This window comes from Vanacampus margaritifer, chromosome 8, assembly GCF_051991255.1.
Source record: "Vanacampus margaritifer isolate UIUO_Vmar chromosome 8, RoL_Vmar_1.0, whole genome shotgun sequence".
Taxonomy (NCBI): Eukaryota; Metazoa; Chordata; class Actinopteri; order Syngnathiformes; family Syngnathidae; genus Vanacampus; species Vanacampus margaritifer.
Genome location: NC_135439.1, coordinates 6,792,978 through 6,820,490, shown reverse-complemented (window position 1 = coordinate 6,820,490; position 27,513 = coordinate 6,792,978). Strand labels below are relative to the sequence as shown.

The 27,513-nt window shown below is 42.4% G+C and overlaps 4 protein-coding genes across 10 annotated transcripts in view; 1 reads left to right on the top strand and 3 right to left on the bottom strand.

Moving 5' to 3' along the window:
- Window positions 1–381: 381 nt before the first annotated feature.
- On the bottom strand, window positions 382–11,403 carry LOC144056434 (protein ITPRID2-like). Of its 3 annotated transcripts, none has more exons than XM_077573257.1 (7): window positions 11,316–11,403; window positions 2,757–2,796; window positions 2,562–2,612; window positions 2,105–2,313; window positions 959–1,650; window positions 742–780; window positions 382–632 (listed from the first exon to the last, which is right to left on the bottom strand). In XM_077573257.1, exons 3-7 carry the CDS (start codon window positions 2,603–2,605, stop codon window positions 534–536), a joined length of 1,083 nt encoding a protein of 360 aa, XP_077429383.1. In that variant the 5' UTR covers window positions 2,606–2,612; window positions 2,757–2,796; window positions 11,316–11,403; the 3' UTR covers window positions 382–533. The 3 variants fall into 3 exon arrangements, with proteins under 3 accessions (XP_077429383.1, XP_077429384.1, XP_077429385.1); XM_077573258.1 differs by having other exon boundaries at window positions 2,757–2,844; window positions 11,316–11,364; XM_077573259.1 differs by lacking the exon at window positions 11,316–11,403 and adding an exon at window positions 6,626–6,822.
- On the top strand, window positions 5,885–13,335 carry sp1 (sp1 transcription factor). Of its 4 annotated transcripts, none has more exons than XM_077573250.1 (6): window positions 5,885–5,995; window positions 6,560–6,627; window positions 7,305–8,682; window positions 10,988–11,129; window positions 11,231–11,421; window positions 12,428–13,335. In XM_077573250.1, the coding sequence occupies exons 1-6, from the start codon at window positions 5,989–5,991 to the stop codon at window positions 12,721–12,723; spliced, it is 2,082 nt and encodes a 693-aa protein (XP_077429376.1). In that variant the 5' UTR covers window positions 5,885–5,988; the 3' UTR covers window positions 12,724–13,335. The 4 variants fall into 4 exon arrangements, with proteins under 4 accessions (XP_077429376.1, XP_077429375.1, XP_077429378.1 ...); XM_077573249.1 differs by having other exon boundaries at window positions 11,228–11,421; XM_077573252.1 differs by having other exon boundaries at window positions 5,944–6,017; window positions 11,228–11,421.
- A 2,063-nt stretch (window positions 13,336–15,398) lies between these two features.
- On the bottom strand, window positions 15,399–18,533 carry LOC144056433 (cell division cycle-associated protein 7-like). The gene is made up of 8 exons (XM_077573256.1): window positions 18,274–18,533; window positions 17,636–17,929; window positions 17,446–17,538; window positions 16,835–16,978; window positions 16,623–16,763; window positions 16,150–16,299; window positions 15,741–15,877; window positions 15,399–15,491 (listed from the first exon to the last, which is right to left on the bottom strand). The coding sequence occupies exons 1-8, from the start codon at window positions 18,379–18,381 to the stop codon at window positions 15,446–15,448; spliced, it is 1,113 nt and encodes a 370-aa protein (XP_077429382.1). The 5' UTR covers window positions 18,382–18,533; the 3' UTR covers window positions 15,399–15,445.
- A 1,701-nt stretch (window positions 18,534–20,234) lies between these two features.
- cbfa2t2 (CBFA2/RUNX1 partner transcriptional co-repressor 2) overlaps window positions 20,235–27,513 on the bottom strand; it is a 64,572-nt gene continuing 57,293 nt past the window's right edge. For both annotated transcript variants that reach the window (XM_077573582.1, XM_077573581.1), the window contains 5 exons: window positions 25,340–25,425; window positions 23,621–23,807; window positions 21,655–21,723; window positions 21,383–21,573; window positions 20,235–20,923 (listed from right to left, as the gene is read on the bottom strand). In XM_077573582.1, coding sequence (XP_077429708.1) covers window positions 20,597–20,923; window positions 21,383–21,573; window positions 21,655–21,723; window positions 23,621–23,807; window positions 25,340–25,425 — 860 coding nt within the window. In that variant the 3' untranslated portion in view covers window positions 20,235–20,596. The remainder of the gene's footprint in view (window positions 20,924–21,382; window positions 21,574–21,654; window positions 21,724–23,620; window positions 23,808–25,339; window positions 25,426–27,513) is intronic.

Here is a 27,513-nt window from a genome sequence, read left to right as displayed (position 1 = left end):
CGACCTTGTGGACAACTTAAGAGTAAGCCAAATCGAGTTTGTTGAATAGCTGATAGAATTTGGTTGCACTTTTAACTATTTTGCAACCTGTTACAATAAATTGGAGAATTTTATGCAAACAATCAAAATTGTTTGGAAAGTTCATTTCATGTCCGCACCCTCCCGGAAACTAATTAATTAGACGGTAGAAATGAAATGGTTAAAATTGTATTAATTTCATATTTATTAAATTAATATATTTTCCTGCAAACTTGTAAGACACCTTAGTGTGCGCTGTACAATGTGTGGATTTTTTTTAAACAGTATTGTACAACAACAAAAAATATATTTGCCTGAAAACTGTTACAACAGTTTGTGCACTATGTTATGGTGTTTCGAAAATCCAGAGAGAGAAAAAATTTTGTTAAAATAATTTAAAAACTTGCACTAGTTCAATTGTTTCACAAACTTCAGTCATTTAACTTGGGTGAAGTCACCTGTCAATCATCAGGAGCATTCTTGCTGTTTTTCTTCTTAAATGGCCTCGTTGGAGTTTAGCAGTCTGTTGTGTTCATCTGTAGAGGTGCTAAAGTGTCTTTAACCGCGAGTCCGCTGCTGTTTGACGGCGTGCCGCCACCCCGGGCCAACCTCACCTGCAGTATGCAGACCAGGACACCAAGCAGTCATGGGAGAGAACATCACCTTTTGTAAGTGTGAAATTGTGAAGAATGCAACAAACCTGCATTTGAAATTTCATTGTACCTTTTGTGTTGCTGTTTCTTCCTCCTCTGCACTATCCACCTGTTGGCAGCAAACACATCAATATACAGTCAAGGATCTAGTGAAGTGCGCACGGGCGGCACAGCAGTCAATTGTAGGGAACAATCACATTCGCACCTATGGACATTTTTGTCTTCAACGAACCCAACATGTATGAAAAGTGGGAGAAATTCGAATCCCTCGAAGAAACTCTACTAACCTCCTCCAAATGTAAAATTTCCTTGTCGCAGTTTTTGACGTAGTTGATGCATCTTGGAGGCTTCGCAGGGAGAATATCTGAAATGAAATGTTGACAAACGTCTGAAGACACTGCGGGGGTCTGGACCCCAAGTGGTCTGGATGCAGACTCGGAGACAGTGGACTTGTTTTGAACTCCATGGCTTGACTTGTCTTTGCCTTTCATCTTCGAAAAGACGTGATGTAAGACGTTTGCCTGGTGAACACGCTCCACTATCTTTGGACTGATAAGCTCATAGGTTACCGTGGCAACCGGTTTCAATTGATCCGCTATTGCGATGCTATCATTTTGCTTGGTATAAGTTTCTAACATCACTTGTGTTCCTATACCGTTTTCTTCTTTTTCCAATATCTTATTAGTCTCAGTCTTGTCCTGCTTGGGTACGAGATGGGCCACATCAGGCAGGCTGGACCTTCTGCTGGCTGACGTGTAGAGACACATCTTAGAGACGGTGTCCTTCAGCCTCTCCGCGGGGGAGCGCGGTTCGCTCCTTGCACTGCTCCTCAGGTTGCTTTTCACGCTCTTGGTGTGCGGTAGTGACACGGTGAACTGTGGGGCCCCGAGTTTGCGCAGGGGGGTGCGGGACACATGCGAGTACAGAGAGCAGAACGTGTTGGCCATTGCGGTCAGTGCTTGGACTTGTCGGAAACGACCTGCGGGAAAGACGGCAAGGACGTGTCAACAAGCTCTTTCTATACATACATTTTAAATAATAATAATAATAAAATATTACAATTAGATTCATTTTAAATGAATTAATTACATAATTTAATTAAATAAATATTTAATATTTTAATAATATAATTAAAAACAAATAATACAATATTAATGTAAAATGTAAAAATGTCTATACAGTAATAACTTTAAGTTTACTACTACTTTATTTTAACATTCTTGGCTGTCATAAAGCCATACAAAAGTTATATTACTGCTTCTGTTGTCATCACATTTCAAGTGACATCAAACCAAAAGAAAAAGTATAAAAAATTAATTTAATCCGCATTTTTCCTTATGATGCTTACTATGAGGGCAATACTGTCTCTATGGGGACCCCTCACAACAGTCCAACCCATGAAATTGACTATTGCGTAGATTCCCCCCTCTTACCTGCCATGCACAGGCTGTGGTCCTCCTCACGTATCCGTCGGACCTGCGACTCCAGGAAGAGGCGCAAGTCGATACCCCGCGCTTGAGAGGGGAAGGACAAGAAGCGCGGGGGGATGCGCACAGTGATCTGCGGGTCATCGCAGCCGAAACCCAACTGCCACAGGGTCTCTTCGGCGTCCTCCGAACGCCACTGGAGCACCTCTGGAACACTGATGTGAGACAAAGGAGGGATAACTTATAAAGTGATCAAATTGTGCTTGGATATAAAGTGACAGGCCACAACATTAGGTACAAGACTATCTTAAAAGAAGTATTAATTTAACAATACGCTCATTATTGTGGCTGTAGCTTTCAGAATTAATTATACAGCTACAATACATACCGTATATACTTTGTGGAATTAATCTAAATATCGATTTTAATTCAGTATGCTTAGACAAACAGATTTAGTACTTACTTGCTGGTGAGGCCATTGTGGATTTCCTTGTTGGCAGGGTGCATTGCGAGTCTTCAGAGTTGGCATGGAATGAAGAGAAGAGAAAGACACATTTGGTACCTCAAAGTGAGGACGAGGACTGATTGAGTTCAATAAGAAAACTCTTCCAAGCATGATGGCATCACAGTTAAAAACAAGACTGTATTTGTCACTCACCCGACTTTGGATGTCACTTCTCCACCGTTGAACGTCGAATCTGAAATGTATTTTGGACCGCAAACAAGGAAGGAATGTCAATGTGCGTCTGTAAGATAAGTGTGTGAGTGTCACTTTAACATTCAATGACAGTAGATTTTAAAGTTCAAGTCTCTCGGTTAAAATGACAATTATCCCGTTTTTTGATTATAGTGACAATCTATCGGTCTGCCTCCTGGTCACAATGTATAACATGTGGACGGTATGTGCTGCTTTGACCCCAATGTTAGATTTGGCAGAGGCATCTTTTGTTGAATTACGGGTATAATTCTTTAATAAAAGTTATTTAAACAATTCCTCCTGTACGCATCAGCAAGAATATAATTTATACATGTATTAAAGGCAAGTTGAAAAATGTCTGAAGTCTTCTTGTTTATCCATCCATCCATCCATTTTCTTGGCCGCTTTTCCTCACTAGGGTCGCGGGGGTGCTGGAGCCTATCCCATCTGGCTTCGGGCAGTAGGCGGGGTACACCCTGAACTGGTTGCCAGCCAATCGCAGGGCACACAGAGACGAACAACCACACTCACATTCACACCTAGGGACAATTTGGAGTGTTCAATTAACCTGCCATGCATGTTTTTGGAATGTGGGAGGAAACCGGAGTACCCGGAGAAAACCCACGCAAGCACGGGGAGAACATGCAAACTCCACCCAGGAAGGCCGAAGCCCGGACTCGATCTCACGTCCTCAGCACTGGGAGGCGGACGTGCTAACCAGTCAGCCACCGTGCTGCCGTCTTCTTGTTTATGTTTAACAAATATAAAACGCTCAAAAATCATGCTGTACTGTCTCAAATGTTCTCCAATCTCTAGATTGTAAATGCATAGGATTGTCATCCGAGAAACGTTTCTTGGGAGTGGCAATATGGCAGCCTCGCGGCTTCAAAAGTCTTGGCCTATCAGCTATCCAGTTAAACATACAGATCAGTGGTTGCATCAGGAAGGGAAGCTGGTGTAAAAACGGCACCAAATTATATCATGCAAGTGACTCGCTGTGGCAACTGCTCACAGGGGAAGTTGCTTTTTCTTAGAAAATGTTGGTAGTAAAATTGCCTTTAGATGCCACATGATACCAAAAGACTACCTTTTGCAATAATTATATTGTTGTTTTTTCCATCAAGTAACACCTAAAAAAAAATACAATACATAAAAGTTAAAGAAAATTACAATTAAAAAAAAAAAAATGTGCTCTGGGTGGGCTATTTGAAAAGTAAAACAAAAACATGTACCATTACTTTATATGAAAAGTAAAAACAAAAAAAACTGTAGGCGTACCGTACTTGAGAATGTAAAAATGTACTTTAATGGATTTTCAAAAAACGTTTTAACAGGTGTATGCAAACCAGCTTCATTATAATAATGGTATTGCATCTTTTGTTGGTATTTTAAATTCAGTGATCCCTCCACTTCCTACTTGACTCTAGTGACTAGAGAAAGCCCGCACACTAGAATTGGTACTTGGGAGAGACTTACTAACTCATTCGATTTTTCCCCTTGGCAATAAGATGCCACTAGAGGGCGCCAAACAACACCAATACTGTCATTTCTTTATGAGAACATGAAAGGGAACATGACTTGATTTTGTTTAAAAACAAATAAATAAACAACATCTCTAATGCTGGGTGACTCAAGTCACAAATCACTTTGAACAGACAAAGGACTGTGAACATCTCAAACTGACATGGCGTGGGACACTCACCACCACCGCATGTTTTTTTGTGCAAAAAAAAAAAGACAGACAATTATTTTTAAGAGGGTGACTACTTAAAATTAAATGAAATATTAGAATTTAGGTTGCAAATATAGGTCAATGCTTCTGACAGTGTTTAGGCCAGCAAGGAAGGCCTTGCAGGCCCTGATGTAAGTTGATAGCCCAATTTGGACACTTTTGTAAATTTACACTACAATAAAAGATGTGCACTGACTTAAAAAAATTAAATAAAAAGGTCTAGTTTCTTCAGTGTTGTCTATGGCTATATTAATTATTATTATTATGATTTGACTATTGCGCAATAATCATATCGCAATACTCCTGTCTTGGCAGCGGCACAATATCGCGATGGTATCTCTTCGTGACCTGCCCTGCAACTCTTTGCCTACCTCAAGTGACAGTGTACATCAATGGCTTTTGTTTATGTGGGCACATGTGCTTCTACACTGACAGCCCCCTTGCATGGCGAAATCATCCAAAAACCCTCCCACAAGAGAGACATTCCCTGCCCCCGGCGCGGCTCGGGCCTGTCCTCTCTCTTCCACCATGGCCGCCCCCCGCCCGCCTCTGCGCTCTTTCCCAACCCACAGGGCCACCAAGGGAGTGGCTAGCAGCCACGGAGGCAAGACTGAAAATAACCAGCCCGCCTTCTACAGTTCCACACCCGCCCAATTCCGTGTTTACATGCACTTATCTACCTATCGTTATCTAGTTGTGAAAATGTGAAAACATTGGCGTAAGGGGGAGAGCTAGATGTACTAAGTGTGACCAATTAACATGGCGCCTTCTACGAGACGAAAAACAAGAAAACCCACGTCTGGCTTACTCAAGAGGCGCAACCTAGCCTATTGCACCCGCCCTCCTCTCGACTAGGAGCCAATAAGATTATCGGGTTTAGAGTTGTTAAGGAAACGACTTGAAAGAACAATCTCCATTGGTGTAAAAGGCAATCATTTGCACTCGAGGTGCGCTTCTTTTCTATTTAAACGCTAAAGTAAATGCTTCAAACGTGCTGGTTTAACTCATTAAGTAAAATAAATAAAGTGATCTAACTAATTGATTAAAAATAAAAAGGTACAGACTGTGAAATGTGAAACAATTATAACAAACACGCTTTTTAATTTTTTACTTCGTTATTGAAGTTGGGGGGGGGGGGGGGAGCAATGGAGACAAAGTAACAAGTTACGAGTACAAAGTTAATTTTTTTTCCCAAATATAGGTAGCAAAAATAAAAAGTCAGAAAAATGAATACTTAGCAAAGTACAGGTACATGAAACTTACAGCAATTAATTGTATGTGATCACTGGGAATTTGTTATGCGTGTCACTTTAAATAGAGGCTAACCAAGCGTCCCTGTTATCTAAATCAAGTGCACCCTCTCAGGTCTCCTTCATAGTGGGGTGGGTGGCAACAAGTTTGTGTGAAGTTGGAAAAAGTTGTCAACTAGAAAAAGAAGAAACTCCTCCCGTCCTGAACATTATGAGCAGTAAGTCAACTTTTTTAAAGCAGTAAGTATTCTCACGGCGCAGCGTCGACCCACCAGATAGATAGCGGATTGAAAGTACGACCGTTTAAAAAGTTTTATGCAGTTAGAAAAAAAAAACCGTTTGGCTTTTTTTCTCCTTTTTTTTTCGGCTCTCATACTTCTGCTGCTAAGCACAACTACTTTACTGGCCCCTGTCGCGAATTGGGCTTACGTTTTTTTTTTTTTCACTTTAGTCTGTTCAAAGGTTAGTGTTGATTTTCTATCCTAGTTGGGAACTAGTTTGTGCGCAGTGATCCGTGGGTAAATGCTCTACTTGATCAGTGTAGCTTAAGTTCACGTTAGCGTTGCTAATACGCTAGCTGGCTAGCCCCCCCCTCCCTCCGAGTACTTGTGGCATGTATGGCTTCATTTATCGTCTCGTTGCTTGCCACGTAAAGTTTTAACCGTGTATTTTGGGGTAATCGAACGCGGGTCGGTGCCACGTCGTTGCCGATATAATGGCACTCTCGAGACGACGGGGCGAAAAGTCTTAAGTGATCTTTCAAAAAAAGTCTTCTTCCGCAGATCTGCAGCAGGGTGAAATGGCCGCGGTGGAGAGCGGCGGAGGCTTCGGTCAAAAGCGAAACTCACAAGTAGGTCAATCACATCTCAACTGTGGTTATTCTTGTGTGTGGATTTTCATTGTTTCGCCGTGTGTTGTTTCTCTCCGCGGAGCACATGTCACTGGGTGGGACGTGGGCAGGTAAAGTTCGCCCACAAACGGGGTGTTGCCGGCAAACCCCCGCGCTGGCGGCGCCTCTCGCTCGGCCCATTTGGCTGGCATAGGAGTGGGGGTGGCCACTGGAGCCGTGTGAGTTCATAGGGCCGCATTGCAAGTGGGTGGGATTGGGGGGGAGGGGAAGCCGAGCCCGCCGTTGCTGTGGGAAGTGGGAGAGGGGAAAGAAATGGCCCCCCCTAATCGCCCACTCATCTCCTCTATATCTGATTATTAATCGTCATTTTAATCATGTATCTAACTTAACATTTAATCTTTGAAATACTAAATTAAAAAAAAAATAGGTATGGCATGGGTTGGATGTAGCCTACATATATTATTTTCATTCAAATATTAAATATTTTAGCTTAAAAAAAAATCAACATTTGCTACACATTATGCAACAACTTTGTTAAAAAAAACTTGGCAAATTACAAAACCTCCCACTGTACAATTATTGATAACCACTCATTTACACAGCTTTATGCTCTGACTCCTTTATCTCTTTGTGTTTATTTTGTATATCCCCCCCCCACCACCACCACCCTCATTTAGGACTCTCAGCAGCCATCTCCACTGGCCATGCTGGCGGCCACTTGCAGTCGCATTGACACCCCGGGAGAGAATGACTCTCCCGGAGAGCAGCAGCAGCAGCAGCAGCAGCAGCAGCAGCAGCTGGACATGGGTGTGTTCACCTCTAGTGCCAATGGCTGGCAGGCTGTCCCCATCAGCGTGCAGGGGTCATCATGCGGCAACACTGTTACCACCGACTCGATCAGCGAGGCCAGCAAGGGCAGAATGTTGTTGTCCCCATCGTCCTCGGTGGCCGTGAGCACTCAACAGCAACAACAGTATGTCGTCGCTCAGGCGCCGGCGATGCAGAGCCAACAGGTGCTGGCCGCCATCCCTGGTGTGATGCCCAACATCCAGTATCAGGTCATTCCTCAGTTCCAGACAGTGGACGGTCAGCCGCTGCAGTTTGCACATACCCAGCAAGATTCCACTGTGGCGACAGCCGCTGCTTCAGGACAGCAGTTCCAGATTGTGTCCTCCGCCAATGGCCAGCAGATCATAGCCGCTGCCAACAGAGGAGCCGGGGCAGGAAACATCATCACCATGCCCGGCATCATTCAGGGCCCCATCCCCCTCCAGAATATCACCCTGGGCAATGGCGTCTTGCAAAACCAGACGCAGTTCCTAGCAAACATGCCCGTGTCGCTCAACGGGAACATCACGTTGCCGTCATTGTTGCCCATCAGCACTGGAGCGAGCGTGACACCGGCGGACGGCGACGTGAGCGGAGGCCAGCTCGTACAGCAACAGGCCACATCTTCCAGCGGTGGCGCGGGTTACATGACCAGCGTGTCCACCGTCACTACGCAGACCTCCTCCTCATACGGCATGACGCAGAGCAGTAATGGAGCTGCATACCAACAGAGCGTAGCTTCTCTTGGTGTCCCCATACAGCCGGACAACAGGGAGCAGCAGCAGCAGCAGCAGCAGCAGCAACCACAGCAGCAACAGCAGATCCTCATCCAGCCCCAGCAGGTCCTTCAGGGGGCGACGCCCCTCCAAACCATTCAGCTTGGTACCATCACAACGGCAGGCGGTCAGGTGTTCGCCACTCCGACTCTGAGCCAGGAAGGCCTCCAGAACCTCCAAATCATGCCAAACACGAGCCCCATCCTGTTGCGCACGGTCGGGCCCAACGGGCAGGTCAGCTGGCAGACCCTGCAGATTCAGAGTCCGGCGGGGGCACAGATCACACTGGCCCCAGTGGGCCAAACCCAGGGAGCCCCCGCCGCCGGCGGAGTGTCGGTCAACACCGTGCAGATCCCCGGACTCCAGACCATCAATCTCAACACGCTCGGAGGCGCGGGCCTTCAGATGCATCAGCTCCAGAGCGTTCCCATCACCCTCACGAGCACAGCAGGTCAGTCACGGGGATCTCCTCCTCGCATCGTTTCAATGTACAGTCAACATATTTGCAATTCACAACTTGTTAGCAGCCAGCAGCAGGGTATCGTTGAGAAATGGCTCACCAGTGATGGGACACTGTGACTTACTAAGAATTAAAACAGTAGAAGAATGTTAACCTTTATTTATTTAGACATAACGTGGTACACATTTCATAAAGGGGAAGTCAACAACCCCCCTCCCCCATTTAAATATATATTTTTTATTGACAATATGTTTTATGCAGCCCTACAAGTCTAACTGCGACATCCTGGTTAATATTGCGTTAGTGGAATATAAGTTTAGCAACCTAAATCCAGCAGTTTTTATCCATATCAGAAGGCAGCCATTTTGCCACTTGCTGTCGACTGAAGATAACGTCACAGTTGCTCAGGTTTCGGGTAACAACCAATCATAGCTCACCTTCAGAAATCAGGTGAGCTGTGATTGGTCATTGCTTGAGCCCTGAGCAACTGTGATGTCATTTTCCCTCGACAGCCAGTTGCAAAATTGCCGCCTTCTGGTATTGTTAAAAACTGCCGGATTTCGTTGATTAACTCATATTCCACAAATGTAATATTAATCAGAATGTCATGTTTAGACTAGTGAGGTCACATAACATATTATTGTCAATAAATGTTTAAAGTTGACTTCCCCTTTAATGCACCAAATATTCTACATTTTGTTTAAAAATAAAATAAATTGTGTTAAATGTTTTTTTTTAATCACAATGTTTCAGAAAATGCCATTTGAGTTGAGATTTTAATACTTTTTTCTCACGGTTATCATACCGTCAGAATCTAATATGTGAGTGAAAGTAGTGCTGCTGAGTGAGTGTGTAAACATATCCAGCACATCCAAAAATACTTTTTTTTTTCTTTTCCCAATGCAACCAGGCCCCTATCTCTGTTTGATCTTCCGTGTGTGTGTGTGTGTGTGTGTGTGTGTGTGTGTGTGTGTGTGTGTGTGTGTGTGTGTGTGTGTGTGTGTGTGTGTGTGTGTGTGTGTGTGTGTGTGTGTGTGTGTGTGTGTGTGTGTGTGTGTGTGTGTGTGTGTGTGTGTGTGTGTGTGTGTGTGTGTGTGTGTGTGTGTGTGTGTGTGTGTGTGCGCAAATGACATCACCCGCGCAACCAGTCGGACTGCTCCAACGGCTGTATGAATGTGTGTGCCCCGTGTCGTCATCAGGCTCAATCGCAACTTCTGTAGAGGACAAGGACGGGGTGTAACTTGGCCCCTCCCGCCACTGTGTCGCAAACCTTACTCCCCCGTTAGCTTTGTAAAGATTAATCACAAAAATGCAGCCAATAGTGCTCTCCATAATTCTGTCGAGAGCTGACAAAGTACTCATTCAGAGATTTTTTAAAATTTGAATAGTGGTGCACATTTCCCAGAGAATGAGTTAATTTATTTCAGTTGTCCCCAAAAAAAAAAGCAACTTTTTTTTTTTATGTCACAGATTAAAAAAAACACATGGAACAATGCTTTTCAGAGGGTGAAACCCTAATTTATCTATCGAAAATTATATATTTTTTTATTATTAATTAATTATTTAATTAAATGTAATTATTGTTTTTTTTTTTTTAGAAAATCATCAAAACAATAAATTTAAAAAAAATCACGACCAGTAGAAAACTACAGTATAAGTGTTAAAATTGAGCGACTGAAATAGATGACGTTTTCCATGATATTCTCATTTATCGAGATATACCTTTTTGTCCAATTTGGTGCCAGTTCAAGTGTGTGTGGCCTTGGTAGAGGCCGACAGTTGCCTGCGTGAGACTCTCGTCTTGTCCTTTCGATTGAGAATGGCATGTCAGAAAGTTGAAGACTTGGAGGGAGTCCTCGCTTTTGGATATTTGCTTTTGGTTTCACGCTCAGCTCAACCATACTTACTATTTTCTCATTATGACTGTTTGGTACAGTATTTATAGCCTAGAAGTGGTATTGTAATTTTTTTTTTGTCTATTTATAACTTCCCTATTTATAATAGACAACGGCATGTTCAGACTTCAGCGAGGACGCGATACTCATTTTTAATGTGAGTAATAGTAGTGCGGTTTGCAAACTCTTCTTGTCATTTGTATTGTGGATTAATGTTGTGTGAGACATTGTTATATAAATCTCTCATAACATCCCACACTAAAGGATAATCTTTGAATCTGTTGAGATGTGGGAAAAAAACTTTAGGTAAATAACGATATAGGTAGTTGCAAACATAAGTGCGATAAATGTGTTTTTTCATATATATATATTTTTTTTTCATTTGTGTAAACGCTCTGCAGGAGACCAAACGTTGCAGGCAGGCACAGAGAGCTTCGATGACGGCGCGGGCCTCGACGACGAGGACATCAGCCCGCCGTCGCAGGGACGCCGCAACCGCAGAGAGGCCTGCACCTGCCCTTTCTGCAAGGATGGGGAAGCACGGTACATTACGACCTCAACGCAAACTGCCTTTTTTTTTTTTTTTTTTTTTTACGCCGTCAAGCTAATTTGTATGCGTTTGTGTGCTCTGTGCCTCAAAGCAGCGACCCGACCAAAAAGAAGCAGCACATTTGCCACATGTCGGGATGCGGCAAGATCTACGGCAAGACGTCACACCTTCGAGCTCACCTGCGCTGGCACACGGGCGAGCGGCCCTTCGTCTGCGGCTGGGCCTTCTGCGGCAAGCGCTTCACACGCTCCGACGAGCTCCAGCGCCACAAGAGGACGCACACAGGTGAGAGGATGGGGAGGAGGCGACGTGACCTCTTTCGTCCGCATGGCGACGGCCTGAAAAAGTCCAAAAATGGATCTCAAAATGCGTCTTTTCTTTTCATGGATGATGCATGTTTCATTGAGCTCATATCGGCCATTATTAGAGCTCACATATAGCAAAGGATACACAGTGAATTCTGTAGAATAAATTTGACTCTAGGGGTGTTCGATTCCGCAATATATCGCGATATTTTTTATGGGAATATTCAACAAAACGTCTTTCTTAGGGTTAGGATTCACACATTAAGCATGGAACAATGTTATATTAATGGAACATTAAGCCTTAATATTTTATTTCAGTGCTGTTCAAACATGAAACAGATTGCAACAGATTGTTTGTTAAATGCAGTGGCTCAGTTATAAGCCTGAATTTTCAGATACATTTTCATACAAGTCTTACAGTGTACATGTACAAGTTTACTGATTAGTATTTTCTAAATTTGAGTAAAAAAAAAAATCGCAATAATCAATTTATAGATCTGCATCAGGATTAATCGAATCGAATCGTGACCTACGAATCGTGATACGAATTGAATCGCCAGGTACTTGGCAATTCACACCCCTATTTGACTCTATGCAGAGTGGGACAAAATCGACTCAGTTTTAGAGTAATATTTACACTTGGAAGAGGGTAAAATTAAGAATTGGAAAAAAATAAAAGTGTGCGTCCTCTTGGGGTTGAGGAACGAGTTCACAACCTTTTGGTCTCACTTTCTTGGATATAAGCAAACAGTAGGAGGGGCATAGGGTAGTGTAGCAGTCTCTCAAGCTGAAGGTCGTTAGTTAGTTCGTTCCTCAACCCTTGAGTGACTTTTACCCCCCACCCCCCAATTCTTCATTTTACTCTCTTCCAAGTGTAAATATTACTCTAAAACTGAGTCTATTTGGTCCCACTCTAAATAGATTCAAATTTACTCTACAGAGATAACCACATTCTGATGCATATTTGTCTGTATTTTTCTCCCAAGGTGAGAAAAGGTTTGCCTGTCCGGACTGTCCCAAGCGCTTCATGCGAAGCGACCACCTCTCCAAACACATCAAAACCCACTTCAACAAGAAAGGGGCGCTCCCCAGCAACAGCGCGGCCGCCGCGTCCGACACGCCTCCCGCCGCCCAGTCCCCGGAGGGCGAGGCCTTGTCGTCCGGCGACCAGCACTCCATCGTCACCATGGAGACGCTGTCCCCGGAGAGCATAGCTCGGCTAGCCAGCAGCGGGATCAACATGGTGCAAGTGGACCTGAATCATATCAACGGCAACTACTAAGAGGAGCGCGCCGCATTCAGGGACCGCAGACATTGATCAAACAGGATTATGAATTTAGATTTAAAAGTTGCAATGTTTTGTTTTTTGTTTATAGGAATCATCACGCGCCCCCCACGACTACAATCAATCATCTCTAATGAGACTGTAATAAAATGACAAAAATTGTCTCACCGTAATAACAATGTCCTACAAACCTTTAGCGTGTTCAGCACAATGAAAAGGATAACTTAAAAAAAAAAAATGTCATACATCATGTAGCTCAGAAAATTGTAGAGGGGAAATTTCCTGGGTATTAAAATGTCATACCCAACGCAGTCATGTTTAAACATGTCACTGACTTTACCTTTCTTTAAGAAGCCCTTCTCTCAGATGAATTAACAGGTTCACGTTAAATATCACATTGAGTTATGGTGATTTACATTTGTTTGTTTTTTTACTCTTTCTTGAATGCATCACACATTTGATTGTACATTCAATCCATCTTTAATGCCAAACGGAGCATGGTTTTTCTTTTCTTTAGGAGAACTGGATTTCTACACCATCTGAATATGGTAATTGTGACTTGAGATGTGTGTATATCAGCCATTAGAGTGAAAGAAAGTACTAAAACCCTGAGGTTATTTAACATGTTTAAGTACACAGCCAAGATAGTGTTATGATTCATTACGTTTCATTGCAAACAAAACCCAACGTATGTGTGTGTGCGTGTATATATCTATATATAAATATATATTTGCTGAGAAAAAAAATTCCAGCAATCTTAGCCTAGGCCGGATGGTCTTTGTTGATTGTGAGAGGTTGCCTTTTTTAAGTTGTTTGCCTCTCGTGCACAATCTTAATTGTTGGTGTATGTAGATCAAGTGAACGATGCATTTGTATATGGTCTTGATGTTCCAAGAACTTTTCCTCTCCCCCCCCCCCCCCCCCCCCCCCCCCTCTCTCTCTGTGGTACCAGCCGACACTTGGCCTTGTGGGGTTACTTTTATTTGTGAAATATTTTTGTTTGAAGCCATACGGCGCATATGCTGAAACCAAAGGTTCACACACATAAGCCGAAAGAGTCTTTTTGTTGAGTTGTAACCGGACAAAGAAATTTGCAGGAGACGCCGGGTTCTTGCTTAAGATTAAAAAAAAAATTTTTGGTGTCATGTACACAAAATGTTTACCTCCACATTTGACCCTTGAACACACACAGGTAGTGGCACCCTTTTGAGCAGGGGGGTGGGGGGGGGGGGGTTACTTAAGCGCCCAGGGAGCAGTTTGGAGGTATGCGTGTTTTTTTTTTTTTTCCCAGGAGAGCTCAGTATTGTTCATTCGATTTGACATCATCATTGCTCTCCTTTTTAAAAAAAAACAAAAAAAACAAGCCAATTAAAAAAATTTTAATAAATGTTTTTTTTTTTTTTTTTAAATATAAATACATATATATATACATATACACACATATATATATATTTTTTTTTTGTATGCGTGTTTTTCTTACGGACACAGCAGCCAAGTTGTTCAGTGTATTAAAAAGGTCAATTGAGGAAAAAAAAAAAAATTTTTTTTTAATTGATTTGTTTGTTTAAAAAAGAAAAAAAAGGAGAACAATGATGATGTCAAATCGAATGAACAATACTGAGCTCTCGTGAAAGAAAAAAAAGGTCAATTGAGAATGATGCTCGTCACTGCTGCGAGAATGTCTTCCTTTAGGGGGCAGTCGTGGCTCAGCGGTGAAGATCTTCACCTGCCACTGTGGGGGTCCATCAAGACCATCCCCCGGACATGTGGCTGCAGTGTCCCTGAGCAAGACTGACACCCTGGACTGCTCCAGTGTGTGGCACAAACTGTTTGTTTGCTGTGACGGGTCAAATTTTGTGTACATGCCAAAAAAAGAAAAGATTTCACCATGTGTCTGTCAGGCTCCCCCCCCCCCCCCAAACTCTACAGACAAGTGCTCTTTGCCTTTATCGTCCCCCTGCCTGTTTTAAATAAGGGATTTTATATTGTATACTACTGCAAATGAAAACAGCTGGATTAAAACCTCAAATATTCTCTTGCTTTATTATACTCGTGTCCTGCCTAAAAACAACCATAAAAGAAAAACAGGGATGTGATTTGACCAAAGTGAAATTATCTGAAAATTTAGCCGGGGGTCTGGGGGCAGCCGGCACCCAGCTAGGTCCAGAGCAGTGCCCTGGTGGGGGGGACAAGGGGGGGGGGCTTCCCGGAGCTCATGGGTTTTACGTGTTTTTAAGTACTTTCAATGCACTCACATGACAAAGAAATAGACAAAACAACAGCATAAATTTTCAATGTATATTGAACTATCCCATATAAAATGGCAGTTTTAGTCAACTCAAAATCAGTCACATTCAAAAACATTGGACTGTCTTTGCTTTTAAAAACTATCACTGAGAATATCATCATATCTAACTAATGTGATTACTAAGTTAACACATAAATAATGTTGAAGGGTTCAAATTTCATGAACAAATAATTGTATCATGACCAAATGAAAAGTAACTCATATTAGAGCATACCACAAATGTCTTTGTTATAGCAGAAGATGTTATCTGTCGGAGTCATGTGCATACACAATGAACTACAAAAAAAAAAAAACACGGAAATTTAAAATGTTTATTTTTGGAGATAAAAAAAGCGGAATTCCGCGAATTAGCGGAAAAATCACATCCCTGGAAAAATCTTTATTTGTTAAAAAAGAAAAAAAAAAGCAACTTCACATATCTACATTGTCACCATCACACTTCAGTTTGTTGCGGAGACTGAAAGATGAAATGCACGGGTTACACATTTTATATTCACTCAACTCAATACGGGGGTCCTCAGTTCACAAGGGCTCCAGGCCATAAATTAAAAAAAAAAAAGACAAATGGTAACAAAATATGACTACGCATTCTGACGCCGTCCAGCAAACTAGATCACCGCATGCCCTTTTTGTAACCTTAAAAAAAACGTCTGTGTACCATTGTTCACCAAGTACCCCCGTATTGTCCTCTGCTGCCGAAAGATACCTGCTGAGGTAGGAGTGGACGTCCGAGAAGCCGTGGTACTGCGCCAGAGGGAACAGGATGCCGGTGGGGCAGCGGCCTTCTCGCTGCCGGCAGAAGCTGCAGTTGCAAATGCCTCGGCAGGGAGGGCAATGCCACTCCTGAGCGGACACAAAAAGTGATTTAACACACTTTCAAAGTGATCGTAGTAATCTCGCTAACTTCAAACATGTAAATTAGTGAGTGTTTATAAAGTGTAACAATAAAGACGTAGTGTTGGACAAATTCTTGCTGCTATTCTACATTGTTCACAATGAGAGCGCTACTGCCACCATCTGGAGTTGGTGTGCAATTACACTTTATTCTAGTACAGAAAAATAAAAATAAAAAATGTCATCGCCCGTGCCCCCTATTTGAGACAAATTGGTCAAACCGGATCCAGCAGCGCCTTCTTGACGTCCTCCCCGTATCGGTTCCTCAGACACGGCCCGCAGAACTGGCCCTGGATGCCCCGACAGCCCTCGTTACGGCAGCACGTCTTCGTGTCCACCGTCTTTTGGCGACATTGGTGACACGTGGAGCCCTGGAAACAAGCAAACACAGCTCCACTAAGAAACTGTACCTCCAAAAGGAAAACCCGACAAAGTAAATTAGAATATACTGTATACAGTCAGGGATCTAGTCTAACTTTTGCACCAGTGCTACCCAACTGTCACATTTATTTGAATGCACCTCGTTTCTCGCCAAATGCAAGAAATGTCAGTGTTTAATGTAATGTTCTTGTTATGACCCAAAGGGTCGAGGATATTGGCCACAAAAAGGTGACGCAGCATCTTGAAACTGATTGCCTTTCACTGTATTCCGCATTATGTTATACTAACGAATTAGACTGCTGTGTGAACTTACAGTGACTCTGTTGTAGACCTTCTCGGTCATGTGGTCGGCCACCAGTTGGAGCTCATCCTCCGTGATGTCGTCCACGGGCCGGATCACGTGAGGGTTGGGATTGGGCCGTGGGGTGAGACGCCTCTGCGGGGCTCGCCGTACCTCGAACCCAAAGTCAAACATAATATGAAAGCACTCAAATTTACGGACACTGTCAAGAAATAAGAAATTACCTCGAGAAGTTCCTCTTCTAAGGTGAGCTCGAGCTCGGCCTCCTGTGGGCCAGGGAGGTCTTCACATCCACCCATGGAGCGGGTCTGTCGACGGGACACCCGCTCTGGGTTCTTCCTGGGCTTTCTTATTGAGCTGTGTGGGTGCTGAAAACGGGTTTGTACAATACAATCCAATATAAGACATTGAGAGACATTCACTGGCCACAATATTAGGTACACTTGCACAACCCATTGAGGTCTAAAAAGAAAAAATAAGCACACAAATAAAGGCCTTCCTGTAAAAGATGCCTTTTCTCTTTGCCACTCAATGACAAGATAACGTAATGTCTCTCAAAACTGCACATTAATGAATACACACACACTCGCACAAAAAAAAAAAAAAGAAAAAAAAATATATATATACAAAAAGGAGAGCAATGATGATATGTCAAATCGGTAAAATTATCGAATGAACAATACTGAGCTCTCCAGAAAATAAATAAATAAATAAAATAAAATAAAAACTGTACATTATAACCTGTAGTTAAAAGCATAGTGTTTTTGACATAGCTCTTTACTGTATATCAAATCTTATATTATGTCCATAATATTGACAATTGATAGCTACTCACAGAGGTTTTGTCTTTGGGCTGCTTCGCTTTATGTTTTTTCAGAAGATTGGCTCCTCCTGACATCTTCTCCAGGTCCGCCATCAGCTGAGCCAACTATCGCAGCACAGAGAAAAGAAAACATTGCGGCTTTTTTTTTTTTTTTTTTTACTAACGCTGCAGCGACTTCATGATGCACAATTGTGTGGTTTACCATGGCTTTGTTTGCCTTGATGTTACGCTCTCTCTTCACCAAGAAAGAGTCCGACACGTCTTCAGGTTCTTCTTCAGAAAAAACTGATCTGACTTTTTTCGCCCAACTCTTTTGGCTCCTCTCTTCTTCCTCTGTGTCATCCTCAACGTTGTAGTCATCCTCACTAGAGTTGTGGGCGGTCAGAGACGAGTGTAACACCACCCTCAGGTTGAAGCTTTTGGAAGATTTGGCGTTCTGCTGGTTGGAGGAAACAGAAAAAGGCCGGCCTCCATCTTGATCTTCCAGGTCACTTTTCTAAATAGAAGGTGCATGGGTGGGTTAAGCAAATTTTAATTAAATTCTTATTCATGTAACTGCCTTGACTACTACAACTCTCGTTTTTATTTTTATTTCAAATGCAGGTATTGACGACCTCATGTGCTCTTCAACATAAAAAAAACAAAAAAACTTGATTGTAGTTTACAGAACAAACATTGCACGCTCTTCAACACAAAAGGACCATCACACCATAAAAAAAAAATGCCGCTTAGTCTTAAAGATTGTGTCATTAGTCAACAATGTCTAACAAACTTCTACTTGGCACGCACCCCCCCACACGCTAATTAAATGAACTTGAAGAGAAAAATAAAATGGCGTACCTGGTCAAAGTGGTCACTTAATTCGTCCTCGCAAAAGCCATAAAACGTTTTTTCGCTGTCTGAGTCTTCTGCGAAAATTTCAGCCAGCTCCTTCGTGAGGTGCAACATCCCAAAATGTTTCTTCCAAGTGATTAAAATCACAACCAAAAACGTCAAAACGTTTAAAATCCAGTTTGTGACACCATTTCAGTTTTGACGAAACCGGAAGTGCAGTAGGTAAGGTTGCGCGCCAATTAAGACGAGTGATTGAGAGAAGGATGCGCTTGTTTTGGTGGAAAAGGTAGCGCGAATGCTGTCTCACCATCACTACTGTGTATAATCTCCGCCCCTCGGATCACCCAACGTATAAAACAGACTCCTTTTAATACACCAACGAGGAAGACATTTGTGCCAGGTGATCCAAAATGACGTTTTGATTCATTAAAAAAGAAAAAAAGAAGCAGAAAAAAGAAAATAATTGAAAGACAAAAAGACCGGTACATGTGTAGCACTGTAGAAAAGTATTACATATACAAAATGATAGGGCCCAGTATCTTCGTTTTATTATTATTATTATTATTTCGGCAGGACTTTTTATATCAAAAATTAAAAACAAGAGACATTATTATAAAACGTTGTGGCAAATAGCTATGACATTGCTTGAAAATTCGATTTAAGAACATTACTCTCATGCATTGGCTGTCATTAAAGTGTACAAATATAAACGTTATTTATTAATTTATTTATTTTCTGTTGCGCTACCGTAGGAGCCCTGTGCAAGTGTGCAGTTTACTGCCACCTGTTGGTAAATCCTTGTAGTACACTTATCTATTTTGCAGGCTTTGTCTTGGTTGCTTTACAAATTAAAACTAAATCTGACGGATTTGAATGTAATTTTTGATCCGTAACAGAGACGGTTTATTAGTTGATTTATACATGTTTTTTTTAATCTCACATATTTAAAGATTTCTATTATGAAGTATTAAATATTATATTTAATATACTGTACATATATGTCAATAATAATAAAATCCACGCGCTAATTGGGGATTTATTAACTAGGTTCATTTAAGACTTTCAATTGTCCATGGTTGTGAATTTTAGTGTGAATTGTTGTTTGGTTATACATTGTAATTTCATGCAATTTGCGGTCTCTTTCGTCAAAAGATTGGATAGAGAAGAAGAGCTGTAAAAATGAGAAGGATGGTACATTTGAAATCAAATTTGAAAAACAAACGCAAACACAAAAAAAGCATTTTCAGTAACTCTATTTCTTTATTTCGTACTTTACGTCAATATAACTTTTGTCATGTGACTTGTACCAAATGTTTAAAGGACAAACAGGGAAAATAAACAAAACAAAATAACGGCATAATTATTTTTACAAGCTTTTACAACAAACGAGAGCAAGTGTGTGTGTAGTAGACTTGAAGCTGTGTGAATTTATCTCCTGAGATTTGTCCGAGTGGGAGGAGTTGCCACCAGGTTTTTTCACCGATTTGCTACAACACTGACACTGCTCAAGTGCCAAAATGGACTCAGAAAACATCATCATCATCATCTTCTTAGGCTATTTTCCACCCAACTGGTACAGTTTTGTACTAAATAAAGGCAACCTGGGCACCTCCAATTCTGCAAAGGACGACCAGCAGTGTGCAAAGATTGACGCCACAACTCACTGGCCACGCCCCCTTTGTATTAAAAGCAATTGAACGAGTAACCCAGATGCTGGCGTGGCTGCTACGGCTGTGTTGCACGGCAGTCAGATAGAGTTGTGTTTAAAAGGGAGAGGCTAGTGTTTGTAGATCTGAACCGTACCATGGGGAAGTGAACTGAAGTGTACCCCTCGGTGGAAACAAACTTCTGTCTGTGTTTTCCTGAGGTCCTTGTTAAAAATAACTTTGGTGACATGGAAACAGTTTGATACCTGAACGCTTTGTGTTATATATTGCTTTGCAAAAAAAAAAAGTTTGACACATTCACACAATCTGGCGACTCATCTTATTTTGTGTAAATCATACCACTAAATCTGCTTCATGGCTGGTTTTATTACACATAACCCGCCTCCTCCTCACTGTTTTAAATGTATACACAAAAACGTGGAATAAAAAGCTGCTTCAGAGTAAAGTGTACATTATTTTTAATCTCTCGTTTAATAATAATTTTCACCCTGCCGCCAAAGATGGGTAAGCTGAGGGGGGTGGGGGTTGACTATAAACAAGTTTCCATCTGTCAGGGGGATCTGTTGGTCAGAGGCGAGTCCCACATAATCTGTCAATGGTGATGATGAAACATCTGCCGTCCTGGAGTGACTCTGAAAAAATGTTCAGCTACATTCCTCCTCCTAATGTCCATTGGTCTCGGGTGCCGAGGCCGGGGTGGAAGGGGTGGACGAGCGAGACGCCACTGGGACCTTCTCCCCGCCGGGACTCGATGCTGAGGCCGTGACGTCGGAGGTCGTCAGCCCCGCAGGGGACACCCCGGCGGCGGCGGCTGCTGCCACCCGGGCGGCGGAGATGGCGGAAACGGGTTTGGGCTGAGCCTGAAGTCCGGGGCTGCAGATGAGGTGGTGCCGCTCCCAGTCTTTGTGCTGGCAGAAGGAGCCGCAGTAGCGCGCCGCGTTGCAGCCGCTGCACGTCTCGCTGGCTTTGCGGCCGCAGTTCCAGCAACACTGAGGAGACACAGGATGGTGCGTTAGTAAAGCAAAGTTTAGATGGACTATTAAATTAAATTAAATTAATAATAAATAAATAAATAAATAAAAGTGAAAATAAAAACGGATATTATCAATATCATTCAAAAATCAAATACAAAGAAATAAATATAAATGGAAATAAAAACAATTATATATATAAATACAAGTAAAAGTAAAAAAAAATTAAAAATGAGATTCAAAAAATAAAAATATATGTGTAAATAAATAAATATATACATAAATATAATTTAATAGCAATCAATAAATAAAAATGCTCTGCTCTCGCAAGTTGTGGTGGCCCTAAAATGGATAAAAGCAGCAGGCAAGCCAGACTCTGCGAAAAATAAATCACATAGCAATCCGGATCATAAAAATGGTCTCTGTTACGAGCAAACAGGAGTTCAGAACAATCTAAAGCCTTGGAGATGAACTCACCTCGCTGGAATCCTCTTGCTCATTGATAACCAAGATGGCGTCCTCCTGAGCCTTCCTCTTGGCGTCGGCCAGCGTCTTCTCCATCTTGGCGCGCTCGGCCGCGATCATCTCGAAGGCCTTTTGCTCGGCCTCGGCCACCGCCTTCTGCACCTCGTCCATGGCCTGCCTCTTCACCTCGTTCACCGCCTCCTCTGCGATGTGGGAAAGGGAGACGCCGTTAGGTTGGCTCACATGGACGAAAACCAGAGACCATTCTTACGACGACTTCTCACCTGCTTTCCTCCAGATCTCGTCTGTGACGTACGCCGAGCCGGCTCGCGGGGCGAATTCACGCTGAGATTCTGGAGAGAGAGAGCAGAGTCGGGGCGTCACATAAAGATTCGTTGGTTATTTTGTTTTTTCGGAAATGTAAATGGCCTCCGAAAAGGAAAAAAGGTTCCCCACTCCTGACTTGGAGCGCATGGCTATCTGCAGTGCAAACAAGGCCCTCGTATCTGGTTTGGAGACGCAACAGAATCGTTGTTTATCGTCGTCTGATGTGAGATCCGACAGCCTCCGAGAGGAATGTGTTTGGCTTGGACGGGGGGGAAGGCGGGCCTACAAGCTGTGTCAACATTCTGTCCCTGCCTGCAAATCTCTCCCTGCCGACAAATCACCTTCACTTAACAGTGTGTCATCCTTTACATTCCGCATCATATACATTTTCAGGCCACAATATCAGGTATGTCTGAAATATTTTTTTAATATTACAGAATTTCTCTTATTAGACCAAGCAATCTTTGTTGACATTTTTTTTTTCTGTCCTCCCGGTGGTTGGGCTGACTTCCCGGCTGCGCGGGTGCCCAGATGGTACTCGCACATGTTGGCCAGCTTTGTCTCTCTGAGCCTGCAGGACGGCCCTTCTGTGGCCGATATGGCCCAGGCCGGTCCTGGCACCTGTGAATGTGACTGCGGCCCAGCAGGGGGACAACGCAAGGCTAGCCTGGCTGAGGTGGCGTTCTTCCTGCTTCCACTAGAGGGCAGTGTCAGTCTTGCATTGAATTGGTATACAGGAGTCTTGACCTTTTAAAGGCATCTTGGAATTGCTGTTTTCGGGGGTTTTATAGCATGCCAGAAAACTCAGCATTATCTAGGTGACAATTTATCAGGGATGTGATTTGACCAAAGTGAAATTATCTGAAAATTTAGCCGGGGGTCTGGGGGCCGCTGGCACCCAGCTAGCCCCCCGGAGCTCATGGGTTTTCCGTGTTTTTAAGTACTTTCAATGCACTCACATGACAAAGAAATAGACAAAACAACAGCATAAATTTTCAATGTATATTGAACTATCCCATATAAAATGGCAGTTTTAGTCAACTCAAAATCAGTCACAAACATTGGACTGCCTTTGCTTTTAAAAACTATCACTGAAGATATCATCATATCTAACTAATGTGATTACTAAGTTAACACATAAATAATGTTGAAGAGTTCAAATTTCATGAACAAATAATTGTATCATGACCAAATGAAAAGTAACTCATATTAGAGCATACCACAAATGTCTTTGTTACAGCAGAAGATGTTATCTGTCGGAGTCATGTGCATACACAATGAACTACAAAAAAAAAAAAAAAAAAAAATCGGATTTTTTTTTTGGGGGGGGGGGGAGATAAAAAAAAGCGGAATTCCGCGAATTAGCGAAAAAATCACATCCCTGATTTATACATGAGCTCAAAACACACAGCAGGAAGTTAAAAAAAAAGAAAACGCATTTCCCCCAACACATAAACTTGGTGGGCTTGTCTATCTTAAAAGGATGCGCAAAAGAAGTCTCAAGGACCCATGCTTGAAATTGAACGGGAGGTCAGCCATTTTGGTTCGAAGCAACCATTTCGGACAAATTCCCAGGCTTGTCGTTTGCCACACTCCTGCTAGGCAATTTGCCCAAATGATGGGCACGGACGGGTAAACTTCCAAGCTTTTTTTGTCTATGCCAACTACTTTGGACCGAACCTGGTGCCAAAGTTTTATGGTAAGTTAGATGATACTTGGAAAGTAGAAAAAAAATGATTGAAATGAAATTGGGTGGATATGTCACAAGGACGTAAGAGAACAACTCAAGGACTCATGCTCAAAATTGAAATGCAGGTCCGCCATTTTAAGTTTGAAGCAGCAAATTCCACCGCTCGTACTTTGACAAACTCAAACAAAAGAATGTTTTTCTTGATTTGGTATGACAATATCGAAACTCCTCACCTGACTCTGCAGAGTGGGGGCTGTGCGTTTTGGAGAAGGGCGCCGAGCCCCCTTTGCGAGCGTCCTCCTGCTCACTGGAGCGCCGCCTCCAGTAGTTGAGCTCCTCGCGGTCCGACTCCTGGCACCGCCGAAGAACGCTCACAGACCGCCGCGTCTTTTCCACCATGTCCACGATGGAGTTCAGCACCTGCACACGACAATTTTGACTTAACTCTGCAGTTCTTTACATTTTGTTAGAATTGTTGTGGGTGCGCCGATTGTAAGGAGTTGAGCAACAGTTTCGCTTCGCTCTTCAGCCAGGCAAGATTATTTTGTTTGATAAGCCACTTGGGTGGAAACGGGAGTTCAAAACCATCAGATGATATCAGAAAAATAATCAGCATTTTTCGCAACATCCTTTTTTGTATATAATATTTAGATTGTATTTTTTCGATTTGATATATTTCAGAATATTTTTTTAGAACTTCACAATGGAAATGTGGCGGCCTTTCAGTGACCAAAAGGTTGGCTGTTCGAGCCCCGCTCTCCACGAGTCATGTGTCGTCGTGTCCTTGGGCAAGGCACTTCACACACATTGCCTTCAGTGCTACTCACACTGGTGTATGGAAGGTGCGAATTTTTGGTGGTGGTCGGGGGGGCCGTAGGCGCACACTGGCAGCCACGCTTCCGTCAGCCTGCCCCAGGGCAGCTGTGGCTACTTAAGTAGCTTACCGCCATCACAGTGTGAATGTGTGAGTGCATGAATAATGTATCCATTCCATTGTAAAGCGTCTTTGAGTGTCTAGAAAAGCGCTATATAAATTTGATGCATTATTATTATTTATTAAATAAAATCAATCTAGCAGTCTATCAAGGAAACAAAATAATTGAAAAAATATTTTATGTATTTGTATTCAGTTTATATAATAGATAATATTTTTAGTATTTCTATAATACTGTTTAATGTATTTTTATACTTCACAATTGAAAATAAAATCAGTCACACAGTCACCTTTTTAACTCAAATTTCTATAATATTAAATAAATAATATATAATAAATAATAATAAATAAAATGATCTCACAGTCAATTAAGGAGAATATTTTTGTTTATATTATATTTTTTATTTGCATATGTTTTATACTATATTATAGATTATGTAATTTATACAGTATTTTTTAAATACCTCAAGAGGGGAAATATAATTTATCTAGCAGTAGATCACAGAAACTACATATTATTCACTTATTTATATACCATATTACCGGTATTCATATTATATATGTTTTTAAAAATAATATATATATTTTTTACTTTACTATGGAAGTAAAATATGGCAGTTGATCAAGGAAACATCTATTTATTTATTTTTTTTCATTATTTTATTAGTATTAGAGTAGGATGCTGCAAATTATTTATATTTTTATAATGTATACAATTGTGAGTATTCCTTTTATACAACTCAACTATCTAGCAGCATTCATCAAAACAACTGCTTGGATCATTTTCCTCAATGACACCCCTTGTTGCTAGGCAGAGTTCAGGGGCTGAGTGAGATCCGCCCCATAGGCCAATAAAAAATATATGGATACAGCCTCGTCGAGCCCACTAGCTGACGCGCACTAAAAATTTTGAAAACAACACTGTCAGGCTAATGAAACACACTAATGATCTGTATTAAATATAAAACCATGTACATGCATCTCTTAGCCAATCAGAGAAGACCCAAAAGACACTTACGTGGTCCAAATGCCTCCATTCATCAGCCCACTCTCTGTCAGTCAGCCTGTGGTCGACCGGCTCTTCGCGGTAGCCCCCGTTAGTGCCTGATTAAAAACACACACAAGTGAGACCATTAATTAAAATTCTTCTTAATGCAGAAGACGCCGCAGGCCAGTAAGCGTTTTCATCATCATTCCAATCAGCGTCCTCACACGGTGTGTAATTAAGGCGCTGTTTTATTTTGTGTGCATTTTTTTTTTGCACTTAAGTGACATCATCATCGGGGAAGAAAAAACAAGAGCGAGATGAAGATGAGAAAATGGTGAAATAAAGAGCAAAAGAGAAGCCCTGTGATGCAAAACAGACTTTCGGCACCCGGAGCCGGAGCACATCTGGAAGTCAGCTGTCAAACACACACACACACACACACACACACGCCAAATGTCTGCGCTGGCACCCTCCCCTTGCGGAGCTCCCAGCATTCCAGTAGGGAGACACTCAGGCTGAATGCAGTGGCTCCGATACTTAAACACAACCAGCCGCGTGCTGTTTGCGATCATAAAAAAAAAAACACATGTGCACGCAACATACACAAACACATACACAACAAAGACGTAGGAAAGCGGCAATCTTCGTCAAACGCAGAAACAAACAGCCCGACAAGAAGCCACATGCACACTGGGCCTGTTGAGAAGAAGAATGATTCCTATGTAGGCTCGCCTCGGCCTCCTGGTTCTCATCAGCCGTTCATCAGTTCAAAGCCATGCGTGTGTGTGTGTGTGTCTCCAGTTAAGTGGCGGCAGGCGGGCGGGAGGCTGTGAGACGAGGGACGGAGACATCGTAAACACAGCACCTCCACCAAGAACGTATCAAGGTGTGTGCGTGTGTGTGTGAGCTACTGCCGTTTCCAACCAGAGATGACAAGACCCCTGAAATGGAGGAAAGATATACACCAGAGTCCATCCAGTCGGTCACGGACAGCGCACCACTGTTTATACGCGACGTGCGGGCGATACACTGAGTCCCGATTCATGGGGGCGCCACTAAGCAAACACACGAGACCACCCTTAATCAAGCAGGCTAGTCAGTACACGTTTTTTTTTTTTTTTTGCAGGCAAAATGTTTCCTGCCATCGCAACAGAGCTACATACTAATTTGACAAGATAGTGAGTGGCCTGCTTGGTGATGAAGTGCTGCATCCAGGAGTGAAAATACAATTTATGCTTTTTGAGGGCGCAGTAGTTCACGAGAAAATTAGTTTTTAATTTTGGACAACAGTTTTGTCACCCCTACCTCTGGCACTAGTTGCCATGACAACAAATAGCCACACTCTGCTGAGGCCGGGGTGAGCAGTGGCTCATTTGCAAGAGAAAGGACCATCTTTCATTTCAGTAGTTAAGAATTGATAACTTTTATCATCATTTTGAGGTACGAATAGAACAGAATTTGGGGTGTAAAGGGAGCTACACAGTAGATGAAGTGTTGAATCTGTAAGTGAAAATACAATTACGGTTTTCTTACTTGGGAGTCAACAAGTAGCTCCACTCCAGGGTTTCCCCTAGCGCTTTATTAGCCTGCGGCCCGCCTGCCAGAGTTTTCTTGTCTGGAGAAAACCCTGTCCAACCTTAGTCATTATGGTAACAAAATCCATATATGGTACTGGCAGGGTGGTTAGAGCTTCATTTGCATGAAATAGGATCTCCCCCTCAAAAGGGTAGTAAAAAAAAATCCCAGCAATTTTTGATGTTTGGGGTATTTTAAGGAAATAAAAAACAGATAAGACACCTGGAAATTGGTTTAAATTATGAAAGATATGCAAAATGATGGACTCTATATTGGTTGACATTCTGATTGAGCTTGTTTGCGAATTTCCTGCTATACTGGGCGTTCCGGTGTACCTGAGGGTGTTTTCTTTGGTATGCACCTCGCACACCTGACAATTTGGTGCTTGAAAGTAGTCTAAACTTTACACCTGCTGGAACCACGTCTAACTATTGGCGCAGGTAGTGCAATCCGATTTTGGTGAATTTGATTGATTGAGAGTCTGCGCTCCAGGCACGTGTGGTGGATGTCATTGTATTTTATTCATACACTCTAAAATTGCTGGGTCAAAAATAACCCAATATTGGTCAAAAATTGGACCGACCCGCTACTTGGGTCAATTTGATCCAACTTTCTGGGTTGTTTTGTAC

Bases quoted from the DNA above. Each gene is read 5' to 3' on its own strand.
- LOC144056434 (XM_077573257.1), bottom strand. From the start codon at position 2,605: ATGCACCCTGCCAACAAGGAAATCCACAATGGCCTCACCAGCAA. The intron at 2,314-2,561 runs GTAAGTACTAAA...GTCTCACATCAG, and splicing joins CACAATGGCCTCACCAGCAA to TGTTCCAGAGGTGCTCCAGT. The intron at 633-741 runs GTACAATGAAAT...TGCATACTGCAG, and splicing joins AAGAAACAGCAACACAAAAG to GTGAGGTTGGCCCGGGGTGG.
- sp1 (XM_077573249.1), top strand. The intron at 8,683-10,987 runs GTCAGTCACGGG...AACGCTCTGCAG, and splicing joins CACCCTCACGAGCACAGCAG to GAGACCAAACGTTGCAGGCA. The intron at 11,130-11,227 runs GTACATTACGAC...TGTGCCTCAAAG, and splicing joins TGCAAGGATGGGGAAGCACG to CAGCGACCCGACCAAAAAGA.
- LOC144056433 (XM_077573256.1), bottom strand. From the start codon at position 18,381: ATGTTGCACCTCACGAAGGAGCTGGCTGAAATTTTCGCAGAAGACTCA. The intron at 16,979-17,445 runs GTGAGTAGCTAT...ACCCGTTTTCAG, and splicing joins AGCCCAAAGACAAAACCTCT to CACCCACACAGCTCAATAAG. The intron at 16,300-16,622 runs GTAAGTTCACAC...GCTTGTTTCCAG, and splicing joins AGGTCTACAACAGAGTCACT to GGCTCCACGTGTCACCAATG.